The sequence below is a fragment of the Otolemur garnettii genome, unplaced genomic scaffold, assembly GCF_000181295.1.
Source record: "Otolemur garnettii isolate 467f Iridium unplaced genomic scaffold, OtoGar3 scaffold00057, whole genome shotgun sequence".
Taxonomy (NCBI): Eukaryota; Metazoa; Chordata; class Mammalia; order Primates; family Galagidae; genus Otolemur; species Otolemur garnettii.
In genome coordinates, this window is record NW_003852452.1 from 2,632,858 (window position 1) to 2,650,355 (window position 17,498).

General features: G+C 32.2%; 1 protein-coding gene across 2 annotated transcripts in view; it reads left to right on the forward strand.

Annotated features, from left to right (window-relative positions):
* ETNK1 (ethanolamine kinase 1) overlaps window positions 1-17,498 on the forward strand; it is a 48,155-nt gene that overhangs the window by 26,822 nt on the left and 3,835 nt on the right. For both annotated transcript variants that reach the window (XM_003792459.3, XM_023514688.1), the window contains exons 4-6: window positions 298-440; window positions 10,049-10,132; window positions 11,879-12,039. In XM_003792459.3, the coding sequence (XP_003792507.2) occupies window positions 298-440; window positions 10,049-10,132; window positions 11,879-12,039 (388 nt within the window). The remainder of the gene's footprint in view (window positions 1-297; window positions 441-10,048; window positions 10,133-11,878; window positions 12,040-17,498) is intronic.

The window sequence follows — 17,498 nt, forward strand, 5'->3', positions numbered from 1 at the left end:
TTTAACCTCATTATATGGATTTTCTTTCTTTCTTTCTTTCTTTTTTTTTTTTTGCAGTTTTTGGCCGGGGCAGGGTTTGAACCCACCACCTCCTGCATATGGGGCCAGTGCCCTACTCCTTTGAGCCACAGGCACTGCCCTATATGGATTTTCTTTATCCTAACTTTTGGAATAACTGGTCTATTGTCTTAATTCAGGAGTATGTACAATTAAGTGAGAACTTATTCAAAACACATTTTGATCCTTAATCAGACTTGAAAGATAAACAAAATTTAACTCTTCTTTTAAAACTAAAAGGTTCCTAAGTGATATCCCAAGCCCTCAGATTCTTCAGAAAGAGATGAGTTGGATGAAGGAGATTCTTTCTAACCTGGGCTCACCTGTTGTGCTTTGCCATAATGACCTATTGTGTAAGAATATAATCTACAATGAGAAACAAGGTAGGTATTTGACATTAGCAGTAAGTAAAGTTGATTTCTTTTATGTTTTTATTGGTCCTTTTATCTTTGTATCTATAAAAATATATTTAATTCAAATATGAGGATTGAAAACATGAAATAAAGCTTTTAAAGATTTTCTTTTAGGCTGTAAAGTCATGATAACTGTGTTAGGAATATATAGTCTGTATATTTGTATAAAATATGTTTTTTGAATGGGTATTTTAGAAACAGTTGGTGGTTATTGTAATTTTAAATATAAAATGGTGAGTTGATGTTTATAAAACCTATTTGGTTATTCATAATTTGAAAGTATACCTGCTTGCATTAGAGGTTATTGAAAATCAACAAATTGACTTTGCACTGCTTTATAAATATGGAAATTTTCTCAGTGTTGGAAAAACAACAGTATTAGAAATAAATGTGTCTTCAGGTTTCCCATTACTTGTTTACTATGCTGATTTGTTAGGTATTCTGATTCTAAGCAGAGAGCCACAGATGGAGGAAATATTTGTAGTTGCTCAAATTTATATTTGCTAAAGCAGTAATCAAGAAGTTTTGGTTAATAGTTTTAACATTTTTGGGGTTGTAGTAATGTTTTTTAATGGAATGTTTTTGTGAGTGTTCATATCTTGCTTTGTATTCAAATTCTGTATTCATATTTACGAAACACTTGGTTGTATTATATCATTAGGTAAAGTGGTTTGAGGTTTGGTTGCTAAACAATATATGCCTTTCAATATTAAATTGAAATTTAAAAATATAATTTTGGTTGAAGGATTAGCATTAATTTAAAAAGTATGTTTGAAATTATGAAGCCATTGCATTTTATAGGAAACTAGCTTTTGAAGATAGTCATTATAGTTGGAAGACCAGATTTTGAGTCATAAGTGTGCTGGTTTGAATATTCTGAAGCCAAATAATTCTCATTAACAGGTCATAAATATATTAAATTATTAGTTATGACCCTTCTTAGAGTGTAAGTTGGGACTATTATAATACAAAGGTTGTTAATATTTATAGCTGAATTTGAAGAAAACCAACCAAAGGAACACTGTCAAGGGTGGTAGGCTTAAGCACATATTTTCAAAACCATGTTTGAGGTTTTTTTTCTGTTTTTTTTTTTGAGATAAAGTCTCACTTTGTTGCCCTCGGTAGCATGCTGGGGCGTCACAGCTCACAGCAAACTCCAACTGTTGGGCTTAGGCGATTCTCTTGCCTCAGTCTCCCAAGCAACTGGGACTACAAGTGCCCACCACAACGTCTGGCTATTTTTTTGTTGCAGTTTGGCCAGGGCCGGGTTCAAACCCGCCACCTTCGATATGTGGGGCTGGCGCCCTACTCACTGAGCCACAGGCGCTGCCCATGTTTGAGTATTTTTACATTTGATATTTTACAGTGGATTAGAGATTTTAGTTTTCAAAAATATACTGAGCTATTTGTTTTAAAATATCTTGGAATTTTTCTGTGGGTTCTTTTTTTTTTTTAAGCTTCAGATATACCCTAGAACTTTAAGTACTTGACAGTGTCCTTTAATTGATTATTGTCCATGTATTATATAAAATTGCCATAGTCTATGTGTCCTACATTATGTACTGGTAACCAAATCTCAATGCCATTTATGAGACAGGAGCTTTATTATGCCTTAAAGCAATGTATTAGCTTTTAAGTTCAGTGCAAGACCTAATAACACATTTTATATAATGGAATTTCAAGTGAGGGACTTCATCTTACATTTGAAGTGGACACTCAGCTTTATTTTTAACTGCAAGTTAATCAAAGAGAATCTATTATTTCCTTTGGAATATAATTTTAAGCCTTCATACTTTTATTTTTACAAGTTTCTTTTGCATATTCATTTCATAGAATAAACTTGTTTATAAAACTAAAAATAAGGGACCAAAAAAATCAGATTACTTTGTTTTAGGTATTAAGAAATACATTTTCACGTTTTTATTTAAACTGCCTATCTCTAAACTATTGACCAGTTATATGAAAAGTTCCCATAGTTGAGATTAAATCTTTGTACTTCAATTCAAGGGGTCAAAGTTGTCATTTGTTTTTGCCAAGAATTACCTGAATCATTCTGCTGTGTTTAATTTTTCTTTCCTACACAGAAAAACAAATTTTACAGCTCCACAGATGTAACTATTTTGGTATATTTTTTCACAGTTTGACTTTTGTCTTAGAAGTCTGTTTTGTATCATTTGTTTCTTGTCTTTGTGGTTATGTATGTATGTGTGTTAGATATGGAAATATTCTGTCCCCCACCCTGGTCCCATCAATGGCTTTATAATGTTTGTTAGGAAAGCTAGTTTGGACCCCGTGTTATTTATTAAAAAAAAATTTCTGTGTGATTAGTTGAGGCATTAAGAAAATATGGCTTACTTTAGTCTTCAGTATTAGGTTTCAAATTAGGAGCTAATGGTTTTGAGGTAATATAATTGACATATTTGAATGTTAAGTTATAAGTCAAAGATGCCATGCCTCATATTTAAAAATCTACATTATATAAATTTAGTAAATTAATAGGCAAAAAGTAGGCAAGATTTAGTGAATTTACTATGCAAAAAAATGATATATTTGGACTGTAGCCCATCATTGATATTTTACTTTAGTGATTTTAAAAGGGTTAATTAGAACTAGAGATAATGGACTGCAAAGTTACCTTGTTATAGCATGTTAAAGCCAAGTTGAGTTCTTTTGAAATTGAAATAATTTCCCCATATAATAAATTGCTAAACCGCATATTATATTCACACATGCTTGTTTTTTTTTTTTTTTTATCATTTTTTAAGTCATCCATGTGACTTTTAGCTCAAGACTTCACTATTGTGTGGGTACTTATGAGAAACAAATAGATAAATATAATATGAAAGCCAAAGGACTGGCCTTGATACCATCAAGCTTAATATCTATCTGTAATAGTACATTTAAGACCTTTAATTTTTCAGGTGTGCAACTTCTAAGCAAACTTCATAAATTTATACCAGATCATCTTGACATTTTTACATAAATCTAAGTTAACTGTAATAACATCGATTTTGTATTTTTTAATTAGATAATCTCTAACTCTTAAAGGCCAGTATTTTTAAAGTTTAGTTATAACCAAGAGAAGTCAGAAAAAATATGTATTTTGGAACCAAGTAAACTTGGATTTAAGTTTTCCTACCCAGTCACTTAACAGAAGTAGGTAGTGTCAGAGAAGTCATTTTATCCCTTAAGAAGTGTTTATATTTGATTCCTTTTTAAAAAATTGAGATGGGGTCTCACTATGTTGCCCAGGCTGGTCTCGAACTCCTGGGCTTGAGTGATCTTCCCAACTCAGCTTTCTGAGTAGCTAGGATTACATGTACCATCACCATACCCAGCCTTATATTTGATTCTTGACTTTGCATCAGAAACACCTAGGGCACTTGGAAAAAATGCAGATTTCTAGGCCCCATAAAGACCAATGGAAGAAGATTTGCTTAGAAATCTGTGCATGTAACAGATTCTGGAGGAGTTCTTATGCTTTTGATCAGCTTAGAACTTTAGTGTTTTTTTTTTTTTTTTTTTGTAACTTACAGGTAATGTCTACTTCAGATGGTTGCTGACAAAATTTTAGATCCTGCATGTAAAATACGTAGCACTGGACTGAATGATTAGCAGCTCTCAATTGTAGTTATTTTACTAAGATAGGGGTTGGCAAACTTTTTCTGTAAGGGGCTATGTTACATCTTTTATGCTTTATGGGCCATACTATAGTCTCCGTTGTAGCTCTTCAACCCTGTTCTGTAGCATGAACCCAGCCATAGACAATACATTAATAAATGAGTGTGGCTGTGTTTTAATTAAAATTCATTTCCAAAAGCATGTGGTGGGCTGGATTTGGCCTGAACAGACATAGTTTGCCAGCCCCTGTATTATATTAATGGCATGCATTTTACAAAATTATTTGGAGAGAATGAAAATGGTTCCTATAGGTCAGAAAGGTTAACTGTGTGTACTAGTGAGGGCTCATAGGTACGAGATGACAGTTTGGTTTGTCTTTAAAAGCAACTTGTAGTTGTTATTTTATGTTAACTTGTGATTAATTTAGAATTAAAAATGTCTGTGTGGGTATGTGGATGTGTATGCATACCCGCGTGCATATTCATACGCACATGCGCACAACGACTTACCAGCACCATGCAGCTTGTAGGCATTTTCGCATGTGAATGTTACGGAACTGGTAGGCATCACAGGAAGAAATACTGCCTCTACTTGCTCTCACAATGTCAGTTGACAGGACACAGGAATGTGGGAGAAGAGTGAGCTTCCTTTCTGAAGTTGATGGTAGCTGTCAAGATTTTTGAAAAGTTAGTGCCAGGAATTAGGTGATTGGTAAACAGCGGGCCATTCCTTAACCTTCAGGAAATGACATCCTATAAAGGTAAGAAAAGAATACTTAAATGATATGATAATAGAATTTGAAATATAATATGAAAGCCAAAAGCTGTGGTTCTTGCTCCGAATATTAAGACTTCATCTTTTAAATTATTCAATTACTAGACTTCACATTAAGTAGAATGTGTAATATCAATTATTGACTAACAAACTTCAAATCCAATGCTTTAATTTCAACTAACTCTTTAACTACTGACATGTCAAGTAATTGCTAAAGCTTTTGAAAGATTGTTGTCCCATGTCTTGATGCTTTGGTAGAATGTTTCTTGGTCTGATGACTTTTGGTGGTTACTTTGTTTTTCTCCCGGCCCTCTGTTTCTTCATAAGATCTTACAGAAATTTCTAGTATATAACTTTAAATTTCAGTAATGGCAGTCACTGTTTACTTTCTCTGTAAGCAAAATACAAGAAGTTGATTTTTTGGTTCTTTAAGGAAATACAAATAAAGAAAAGTAAAGCTTTTCTCTGGAAATTATGAAGTAATCATGTTTTTGTTTTAGAAACTTACACATTACCAACAGAAAATGGGAATGCCACCATTCTTAGTCACTTGAGTGACTTGAATTTTATTAACTCCATAGTTATGAGAAGGCATGATTATAGTTGTTGTTTCAGTGGCATTTTAAAAACTCAGAAAAATTTTTCTAGACTGGTCTTACTTTAAAATTTAAATAAACATAATTTTTTTTTTGTCTTTGGTAATCTGTATTTTCCAGAGTGAGGTTTTTTATTTTATTATTATTGTTTTTTAATTATTCTTTGTAAAGACAATAATTTGTCTTTATTTATTTTTTTATTAAATAATAGCTGTGTCCATTAATGTATCTGTGGGGTACAATGTGCTAGTTTTATAGAGTGTGAGGTTTTTTAAATGAAAAGTAATCTTTTCTGTTCTAATTTATCTTGGACCAGTAATTAACATAAAATAAAATATCCCTAAGTCAATTAAGAAAAACTTAAATGGACTTTAAAAACCTGAACTATTAGGGAAGAATGACCTAAAATAGTTACTAGGTTTCTTGTTTTTTATCTCATGCATTCAGGCCCACTGTGTGTTCAGTAATATACTTAAATAAGACAGTTCAACATTTATTTTTCAGTTTTGTCCGGGGCCGGGTTTGAACCCACTACCCCAGGTATATGGCGCCGGTGCCCTACTCCTTGAGCCATAGGCGCTGCCCCAATATACTTATGTCAGAAATGCCATACTTCTTTTTTCTTTGGTTTTTCATGCTCATTTTGTTTCCTTCTCCCTCTGCAAATGTGTTGCTGTGTTTCAGCATTCTCTGCAAAATTTCCATTTATTCCTTACCCAAGCTCCATTTATTCCTTACCTCTTGAGTACTTTCTGTGTGCTGATTATTGCTTGATGAAAGATGAAAGGGATCCTACTGCTCTTCCAGGAAGCCATGTAGCCTTGGGAGAGTTAGATCCCTAACCAGATACTTAAATTTACAAAGATGAGTGCTGTGCTGAAGATATACACAGATAACCACTGCCCACCAGAGTGAGGAATGCAGACAAAATTTCCCGGACCAGAACACCTCTGACTTTTTCTGTATAAGAGAGAAAATATTTTGTTAACATTAGTAGGATTATGGTTACCTTTCTTATTGTTCTCTTTCCACCCACCTAACACTACAGAACAAGGGGAATGAGTTGGAAAGATTTTCAAGTTCTCATATTGACTACTTTGCTTTCTCTGTTTATCTTTCAACTAACAACAACAAAATAAAGGAATAATGTGGACAAAGGTATCATGTAATAACTATGTAGACTTAGGTAATAAATCATTATTTTTTTTTACATTGAAAGTACTTTTAAAATTGGTAGACTGTTTTTAGTATACTGAGATTTGAATAATTAAAAAAAGTAGTGTATAGATTACATTACTGTGGTGAAGATATGTAAGAAATATAGTAGTAAAAATAAAATGTCTTATCCATTAATTATATAGTTTATCCAATATGTGTTTATCATTGTGCTAATTATATACAGATAAATGACATTTCTGCGCCTTAAAGTAATTGGTTCTTTACTTTTTAGAGGTCAAGAATCCCTTGAGAATCCAGAAGATTGGAATTCCCTCCTTAGAAAGTGCACATACACATAAAATTTTAGGGAGTATTCTCATTGTCTTTCCATCCTTAAAACTGTAATTAAAAATTTGTGTCTTAACAAGACAAGTATGCCATATGAGCTAGTTAATTATTAATACTGAACATTTTTCTAAAATGGGAAGTATTAGAAATCAGAAGTAAAATTGATGGAAAAAAAAAGGTAGTATATTTTCTATTGATTGGAAAGCATTTTCCAGTAATTTGATTTTTCTGGCACCCTGAATAAGGGAAATAGGCCTCTTTAATTTTACTTTGTTGCAGAAGATTAAATTTAAGGTTGAGTTCCACTTTGTTTGCAATAGTTTGAAAAAGAATAGTTAATGCAGATTTTTTTTTAAATTTTTTTCCTTTTAAGCTTTGTGTCTTGTACAATGTGAGTTTGCCAAATTTTCTTCATCTGCTACAGATTAGGTATGCCATTGTTGCTGCCATGTGGCGGCGCACCCCGTGCTTCTTAAACGCACTGACTGGAGGTTTATCGCATCACTTGTTCACATGCACGGAGCCTGGTAACAGCCTCATCTGTATCTTGTTAGCTTCATTTTCTTATTTTTTAAATTTCATTATTTATAAACTCAACATAGCATTTAAAAATAAAGGCTAGTTGTAATGAATTAATGCTACTACAAAAAGTCATTGCTAAAATTTTCATACTGAAACAGATTTTAACTTTTGTTAAAATGAACTATGCTTTAATTGTTATTTACTTTACAAGCAGGCATGTTTTACCTGCCATTTTAACTATAGTTGCCAAATTCTAAATATAATTTTAAAAATTGAAATTGAAGCTTTTATTTATGTGGCAAACGTAAGCTTCAGGACTGGGCTGTGTATTTTCATTGGCATGTAACAGTTAATATGAGCTCTACAAGAATTTGTGTTTAAAGAGCTAAGGCAATCAACAGCTGCAATTAAAAAATCATATAGTAAAACGATTAGATTGGCTCACTTGTGCAACTTGGTAAATATTTGTGTATCCTGATTTTCTGAGGACTAGTGGATAGGTATTTGCTAAGTCATTGTGCTTTAGTGTCTTATGGACAAGCTTTGTATAGAGTATTCATCTTTATTTTCCTCCAAGAAGTAATATTTATTGTAAAGAATTTTTAAAACCAGAAAAATAAAAGGAAAAAAGTTATTTGTCTGTCACCTGCAATACAATCAGTGGAAAATTTTGTTTTGCTTTATTTCCATTCATCCTTTTTTCTATGCAAATATATATGTTTATTCCCCCACCACTTTGGGCATAGTAAATGCCACAGTAAAATGAGCATTTTAACCATTTGGATCCAATGTGTTTACTATTTAGTATTTGCTTTTCATAGGACATTTGCAATTCCTCTAGTCATTAATTTTGAAAATAAGATTTCTTCACGGCTTCATTTTATTTTATTTTCATGACTACAAGTATTTTGTCTTGATGTCTTAAGTCTTCATGCTTACTTGCAGTGATTCTTAGAAAAGAAATCTTATTATATGTTTCTACTTCCAATTCTGCAGTTTAATAAAGTGATTTGGTTAACTGGAAGACTGTAGTATAGTGTCCTGTGAACTCAAGAATATAATACTTGTGGTAGTTGAATTGCCGTGATTTATTGTCACCAACATTTAAAGCTCAACATTATTATAATAATTGTGTTACATTTTGATAATTGAGATATGACACTTTGGTCATTCCCATTTATTTTACTCTGAACGAGTGCTTTTTATACAAGTTTAGAATAATATATTAAATACAGTTATATATTTTAAAAGTTTTGCTTTTATTTGAAACAATACATTTGCTGTGACTTTTTTGTTATATAAATTTTTCTCCGTATATGAATATGATTAATATACTTCTCCAAATTAAACTTAAATCTATATCAACACATTATAGTTCAAAAAGTGTTTTGGGAAATGTCTGGTCCACGGACCAGGAGTTTGTTTTGTTATCTCAGCTTCATGTTTAAAAGTCAGTGTAACTATACACTGAAAAATGTATATAGGTGTTATACATTTTTTTCAATATAAGCAGTTGAGAAACTATTCTTACAGCCATCTCAGTTTGTATTATCTGTTTTAACACCATGCCCCTGAAAGCCTCTGAGTTTATGATCCCTCATGTAGACAATGACCTACACTGATTTTTTTTTTTTTCAAACATCTGTCTTTTTTCTGTGTTTTTTCTCTCACTTTTTCTCTTGTCTGTCTAAGGCCTATATTTTTTGTTGAGCCAAACCCTTTTTAATACTTAGTACTCAAAAATTAATAGTTCTTGAGTTGGAGTATATCATCTTGATAGGGAGAGCAGGATTGTATTTGGAGAATTAATGATGACATGCATATATATGTAGCGGTAATTTAGGATAGGAATCTACTTATGTAAACATTTCTCAAATTTATAAATGTTTAAAGAAACCACATCTTTGATGTTTTTAAAAGATAAAACTACCACCTTTAATTCTATTCAGATATGGAAATCTAATTATGGAGCGAACAGTCAAGAAAAGTGTAAAAGTATGATAGCAGCTAACTTCGTGAATTAGTGATATTATTAAGTAATATCAGTAAGTAGTTATAGTATTAACTGCAAGATTTATAGAATTCAAGTCTCTGAAAGTTTTTACTTGATATATAGATGACCATATCTAGATAAGCTTGTCAGTTTACTGTTAGAGCATGGTAGATGAAATTTTTATTAAAATTACATAGATTATTAACTATTTCACAAAAATAGTTTCATTTCTAATTATACTTAAATTTGTAAGCAACTGATGCCCCCGTGTGGTAAGAGATGTATTTTGCTTTCGTTTGTATTTGGAGAATGACTGTATTTTCATTTTTCTTTAATAAATTGGACATTAGAGTTCACAAAGAAGCTGTTGACCAAGAGAAATAATTTCAATTTTGTAAAGCTCATTGCCATAAAATTCACAGCCTTACCCTGCATTGTCTCAGAAGTGCATGTAACCAAGCACGTACAGTGAGACAAACTATTTGCTATTTAATTACAAATAGCATAGGGATTTTCTGATCTTGTATGTGATTTCTTATTGTCTTTGTTTTTGTGTCTCAACATAGGTGATGTACAGTTCATTGATTATGAATATTCTGGATACAACTACCTGGCATACGATATTGGAAATCATTTCAATGAATTTGCAGGTAAAACCCAAGGCTTAACTAATAGAGTAACTTATTTGACTCTGAAGTGATATTTTTAGAATTTTTTTTCTTTCTTTAAAGAAGAGCAGGAGCAGCATTTTCCCTCTTCTTGCTGGCTTTTTCTTTATTTTTGTTAATTACTGGAAAAAAGAGGAAATGATTAAAATTTCTTTCTTATTTGCCATCAAAAAATAATGGATAGGAGTAGCGGTTCTCCTGTCGCGACCCATAGGAACTGTATTAAAGGGCCGTGGCACTAGGAAGGTTGAGAACCACTGGATAGGAGGAAAAGACTGATTGAGGCTTCTGTTCAGGTAAGACATAGTACAAAGTGCTTCATAAATTATTTTTATCTCTCTTTTTATTTCTCCACAACATATAGGTGTAATAGTCCCAGTTTGCAGATGAGAAAAGTGATTCACTAAAGTCACTAAAGATTTGAACCTAATTTTTTATCATTTAAAAGCCTTTTTCTGTTTCCATTGTAAACTTAGTCTTTTGGGACATTAGTTCACTTTAGCTCAATAATTTTTTTTGTGTGTCTTTGTCTGTGAATATTGAAAAAATGGTTGTTTGTACCCCTAGTAGTCTATAATCACTTAGTCTAAAGATCACTGTTTTTTAATGTAAGTTAAGTTACTTTAAAATCCATTTTTAGAGTGTATTTGGAAACATGAAATGCTCTAAAACTAAAGATTAGGAAATTTACTTGCATAGTTTATACCCAGTAGGAATATTTCATTGTTAAGTTTGTGTTTGTATGAATTTATATGTTGAGATATTTTTATCTCAAGTACTTCAGATTTTTTGTCTCTGAGTACTTTAGATACTGGGAAATAAGTTGGGGAAAAGTTTCAATTTACATGTTTCCAGTTGTTATTCTCCACCAAGCTTACTAAATACATGCCATAGCCCCACACGTATTTTTACATATCTCATCTAGAGGAGGATAAACCTGCTGTGCATATAAATGAGATGTGTTAGTAATGTAGATGGTCACTGCTGTGAATGTGATACTTGGTGAGCTAAAACTTGAAAGTTAGGTAGGATTGGGATGTGCAAGTAGACAGGAAGGGAGGCTACTGTAGGAAAGGGGAACGGAAGTTCAAGATGAGCTACTTAAGAATATAAAATACAAGTGGGAGAGTAAAAGGTTATAGAGACTGATGGGGTAGTTTTAGATTAGCTTATGAAGAACCTTAAATGCTAGGCAAAAGAGTAGGAAGTTTGTTTTCTAGGTTTTTCAAAGTATACACTTTTTCAAACTGGAGATCATGAAATCAGATTTGTGGGGTATGATTTCTTTTTCTTAAGGACGAGAAAAGAATACAAATAGAATATATCAGAGTTAGAAGATATAACTGGGATGAATATTGTTTTGTGAAACTTAATATCAGTTGTTAGATGTATGTGTAAGATCTTAATAAAAATTGTGTTTGTTTGTATCATGGTCAAAAAAGTTTTAGAGGTACTGTTCAGGTAATGCTCTAAATGGTAGTATGCCTAAGAATTTCATTCCGTGCTTATTAAAATGCGGATTTGGCATTTCTGATGTAGGTGGTTTTTTGAGGAAAAGTTGAAGCAAAAGAATTGATTATGGTGATCAGTAGTGATGTGCCTTAGAATTTAAGCTGAAACACAGAACGATTTGTTTTTTGTTAAAAAAAATACTGTTCATGGTGAAGATTATTAAGGTATCCTGAAGAGTGTGTGTTTTAAAATCTGGAGTGTATTTTTCCTCTACAGGTGTGAGTGATGTAGACTATAGTCTCTATCCAGATAGAGAACTGCAGAGTCAGTGGCTGCGTTCTTACCTTGAAGCCTACAAAGAGTATAAGGGCTTTGGGACCCAAGTGACTGAAAAGGAGGTAGAAAAACTCTTCATTCAAGTCAATCAGTTTGCATTGGTAAGTTTAAATGTAAAAAATGAAAAATTCTTAGTGTAATTTTAAACATTTCTGAATTTTCACCATCTTATAAAAGTTTCCCATTTTAAGTTTTGTGAATTTTTGTTCAAAATAATGAAAAATGATTATAGTTTATGTTACTCTATTACATTGCTTTTGAAGACAAAAATTTTATTTCATCCACTATTATATCCCCAGCTCTTAGAGCAGTTTCTGGCCATCTGGTGGGTAATCAGTAATTACTTGTTTGGCAAATGGATTCTAGGTAGGGTTGAATTAATTTTTAAAAGAGTTTCTTATATCCTAGTTCTTTAGGTTATGAAAAACATATAATCAAAGACAAATTTATAGGAAATTAAGTTTTCCACAGTACATTTAATCATTATATCTTAATGTTATCACAATAAAAGTAACTTAGAAGAACCGGCAGAATTTTTTTTGTGGTTTATCCACAAAAAAGAGTTTTATTTTCTTTAATTTTTTATCATAAGCATTTATTTCTGGCTTCTTCAATGTGTAAATGCTTTATTATTATTATTACTTTAAAGACCTATTTCTTTGTGTATTTTTTAGAAATTATCTCATTTAAGTTATCTTGAGAATAATACGATGCATTAAAATAAGCTTTCAACTAATGTGTTAAACAATAATATTGAACAATAAGTCAAAGTTGTTTTAGCTGCTACTTTTGAGTTTTAATATAATCTTTGTATAATTGACATGGGGAATATTTGCTATATTGTCTACAAATGGACTCTAATGGTGGTTCACAAGTATACTGTTTTTGTGGTCTTAAGAGCAGCATATTCTCAGAGTCACTCAGAATACATCTCAAGTAACAGGGTGTGCTGAAGTATGACTTTACCTGCTGTTCTGATACCTATTTTCAGTAGAACTGTTGGTTCAATTAATGGTATGCTATCTATTTGGTCCTATGATGCCTGCTGTTTCTATTTTCTATTCTTTTTAAGCATTGTCTTAAAGTAGAGGAAATGGAGAGTTTTCTTTTTCATTAGGTCATTTAATGACCTTGGGAATCATTTAGCCAGTTTTTATATTAACAATAATATTATTGCTGAAATTTATATTTTTTCATGTATTTAATTTCTCATATTCCTAGGCATTGAATTTATTAATTTCCACATAAATTCTACATAGTTCCTAAATTCTTAGTAAATATCCCCACTGTTTGCTCTTACAGAGCTGACCCTTGCAATCTTTCAGTGGTATTTTAACACGATATTTTGGATACTGTGTTTGTATCTGTACATGGTGTAGAAAAATATAATTCCTTCTGATTTGATCACCGTGTTGTTTATAAATAATTATTAATCAGATAGTAAGTACTTATTGCTACTCTACGCCAGATAGATTGGAAGCTTAAAAATGGAATAAAACATAATACATTCTTTTAAACTGCTTGAAAGTTAGAAGGGTAAATGTACAAAATAACTGTCTGTGGTAAAATTTAATATCCATTCCAATATAAAATTATGTAGCAAATTGGAATTACAAAGAAACTTACTTAACCTGATTTAAAATAAAAAAGAATATCTCTGTGAAATGTGTAATAAATATATTCATAAAATGTCTTATGTTCAGTAAAGGGTCTGATAGAAAATGGATAAAAGACAGTTGACAGAGACATAAAACTTTTAAGACTTTTTTTTGAAACAGAGTTTTACTATGTCACCCTCCATAGAGTGCTGTGGCATCACAGTTCACAGCGACCGCGAACTCTTGAGCTTAACTGATTCTCTTGCCTCAACCTCCTGAGTAGCTGGGACTACAGGTGCCTGCTGCAACACTGGGCTATTTTTTCTATTGTTGTTGTGGTTGTCATTGTTGTTTGTCAGGCCTGGGCCAGGTTCAAACCCACCAGCCTTGGTGTAGGTGTACGTGGCCGGCACCCTAGCCGCCGAGCTATAGGTGGCGAGCCTTAAGATCTTTTTGATAATATTCCTAAATAATTTAGCATGTCTTCTGAATTTACATTACGCTTAGTTTTTACATAAGGTTGTGTATAATAAGTTTATTACACATCGAGGTTTTGATACCAATTTTCAGTTCTTCCTCATTAAGAAGACATTAAAAACCCTGTTTATTAAGCCGTTTTTCTCTTGAACCCTTTATCAAAGTTTTGCTCATTCTTCGTGGTGTGCTTTTCTTGCCTTTTCTAAGATGTGTGACTTTCTTGCATCAGGGCCTCTATTGCTACCTTCAGAATAGAAAGAACGTATCAGAACTTAGCAGAACACTCACACATGGCTTTGCCAGTCCTTCTCGCTGAGGTTGTCAACTTTCCTTTTGATATATGTCTTTTTTTTCTTTTCTAAGACTTTTGGAGCTTCTCTTTAGCTAGCTAGTTTTACCTTCCTTTCTTACCAACTTTTAATTTTTTGAGTGAATGAATAATTGGGAATGCAGGGTGAAAATATCAGCAAACCCTCTCAGTCTTTGTCCTTTATCATCCGTCATGTACTCCTCAGGCCACTGCAGTCTGCTTTTGTCCCCTCACTACTACCAATAGTGACGTAATTGCTGCCCTTATCCTTATCTATCCAGGGCATTTGACAGTATTTACTACTGGTTTTAAAATTTTCTCTTTTATTGACTTTTGTGTCATAATTCTGTTGTAAAAATAAGGAGATGGTCAAAGTGTGGTTTTACAAATCACACAGTTTATTACCATTTTCCCCCTCTTAGGTTCACAGTGCTTAAACAGGGGAAGAATAATTTAAACAAATCTCACAGGGTATATGCTTGGTACATTAACCACATAGCAAGCCAGTTCCAAAATTATTAAAAGTCAAGTTCAGTGAAGATGAAAACAGGCTTCTGTGGAGCATTTAAGCTCCTCATAAGCTTTGAGGAGCATTTAGACATGCTGTATGAGGACTTAGACTTTTTTTTAGGTAAAATACTAAGAGTTACATGGAGGAATTTTCTGAAAACAGTTTGTGGGTTTATTTTTTTTCACTCATATAAAGCTTTGTGCTGGGGTGAGTAGCCCAGAAATTAAAATGCCCTTTAACAGAGAGACTCCTACATATGTTACTTCTAAATGTGAGAGAAACAGTATGATATAAGTCACACAATATATTATTTTACTTAGACTTACTTATTCTTTTTGGGAATGTAAATGACAAATGGGATGTTTCTTGTCTTTTCATGTATTTAGAGTCTAATGTTACATATAAATATTTCATTTTTCACTCTATAAAAATTACCTACCAAAATGAGATTTTTGTGAGGTTTTTTGTTTAATCTTTTTCTAATATAGAATCATTTAGCTAATTTATATCACTATATAAATAAATACTGATTGAGAAACACAGTTATCAGCTCTTCTTGAACATGGTGAGAAGAGGCCTGGTGCATTGATTCACGCCTATAATCCAAACACTCTATGAGGTGGAGAATCGCTTAAAACCAGGAGTTTGAGATCAGCCTGAGCAACATAGTGACATAGCAACATCGCCTGTCTCCACAAAAGGCAGAGAACTTAGACAATGATGGTGGCTCATGGAAGATAGCTGGATTCTTTTTTTTTTTTTTTTATCTTAATAGAAATTAGCTGAATTCTTTTTTTAAATTTCCAATTAATATGAGGGTATATGTAATTAGAATGTATAGTGTGCGTTTGTAAGGTAAAGTCTAAGTTTATAGTTTTGTCCTTAACCAGGAAGTGTGTCATACACCCACAAATGGTTCCCACTGGGAAGGAACTTGTAGATCCCCCTGCTGCTTCCTCCCATCTTGGAGTTAACTGAGTTTTTGTCTCATGTGAGCATGTTATCGTTAACCTGCAAGGTTCAAATTAGTATTGAGTACGTGCAATGATAGCTGGATTCTTACATCTGCTCTGCGTTCCATCTTTTGCAATAATAATTGTTTTGGTTGAAGTCTATAAAAAAATCAGCTTCACATACATATGTTAGAAAAGTATTTTGCCTTTTCAGATATTTGTGGATATTCTTTTTTGATACTATACCAAAACTCAACAAGTGGTAGTTTCTTAAAGGTTAGTTGCAATGTATGATCTGAACATACCAATTAATGTTTTACTCTGTTTTACATTAAAGGCCATTTGCTTATCTTGCACTTTGAATGATTTTGTAATTTTAACGTTATTAGTTACTTGGGAATTTTGATGTATTGAGTTGTGTAGATATCTCAAACATTGACACATCTCTGTATGATACCAAAAGATTTGATATCACCACCAATGTCATCCGAAAGCTTATAGTACTATCTTGAGAAAGTGTTAAACTCACAGAATCAAATACAACTTTTCTCAAGTTCTAATTTTAGGGTGAAAACTTGAATTTTATCACTGGCAACAAATACTGTCAGTTATTTTCATTGAAATGACAAGTTATCTTTTTTATATTTGAGAAAATGTCTGCCAAATACCCAAGTCTGATAACTCTAGTTTGTGTATCATTTTTTTAAGTAAAAATGGTGTTCCATTAAAAATGTGCAAATTCAACTCACAACTCAATTAGCCAAGTGTTTTTTCTGAGACAGCCATTATACACATTAGACATGCTTTAAGTGTACTTTCTACTTTTGTCACATAGAATATTAGAATAGCATGTACTCACCTGTAGAAATTTGATAAAATTAATGGTTTTAATTAATGGCTTCACAAAAGACATTTTTTAGTGAGACTAGCTTTTTACTCTAAGTATGTGATAGAGAATAAGACCATTGTACTAGTGCACTTGCTGCTACTACTTCCTTGGCCTACATTAAGCTACCAGTAGTGTCACCCACTATTGTTTTTGAACCATCAATGTATATATTAACATAGTCAGAAATGAAAGTAACATATTTGTATTATTATGAAAATAGTTTTGGGCCTCAGCAATCACCTCTGGGTTCATGGACTACTTTTAAGAATGTTTGATTTGGACTTTTAAAAGAAGGAAGTTACCTAATCTCATAATTAATTTCTCAATGCCTGAGATACTTTCTTAGGAGTAGGAAGACCATTTTTGAAAATAACATTTTTATCATTCCAATTTCATATAATAACAGTTCCTACTATTCTGTTGACTGCTTGGTATATGCCAGATGTGATATAGATACTATTATTATTTACATTTTACGGATGAGGAAACAAACACATAGGGTAAGTTGTTCAAATCCCATATTGTAGAGCCTAGCTTATTATTTTTTTTAAACCATTATGCCTTAGACCTCCCATTTGATCCTGTACTCCCATTACTAGGTATCTACCAGAAGAAAAAAACATTTTAACATTAGGACATTGGCACCCAAATGTTTATAGCAGCTCAATTCACAATTGCAAAGATGTGGAAACAACCGAAGTGCCCATCAACTTGTGAATGGATTAATAAACTATGGTATATGTATATCATGGAATACTATTCAGCCATGGAAAACAATGGAGACTTTGCATATTTTTTTTAATTTTTTTTTTTTTTTTTTTT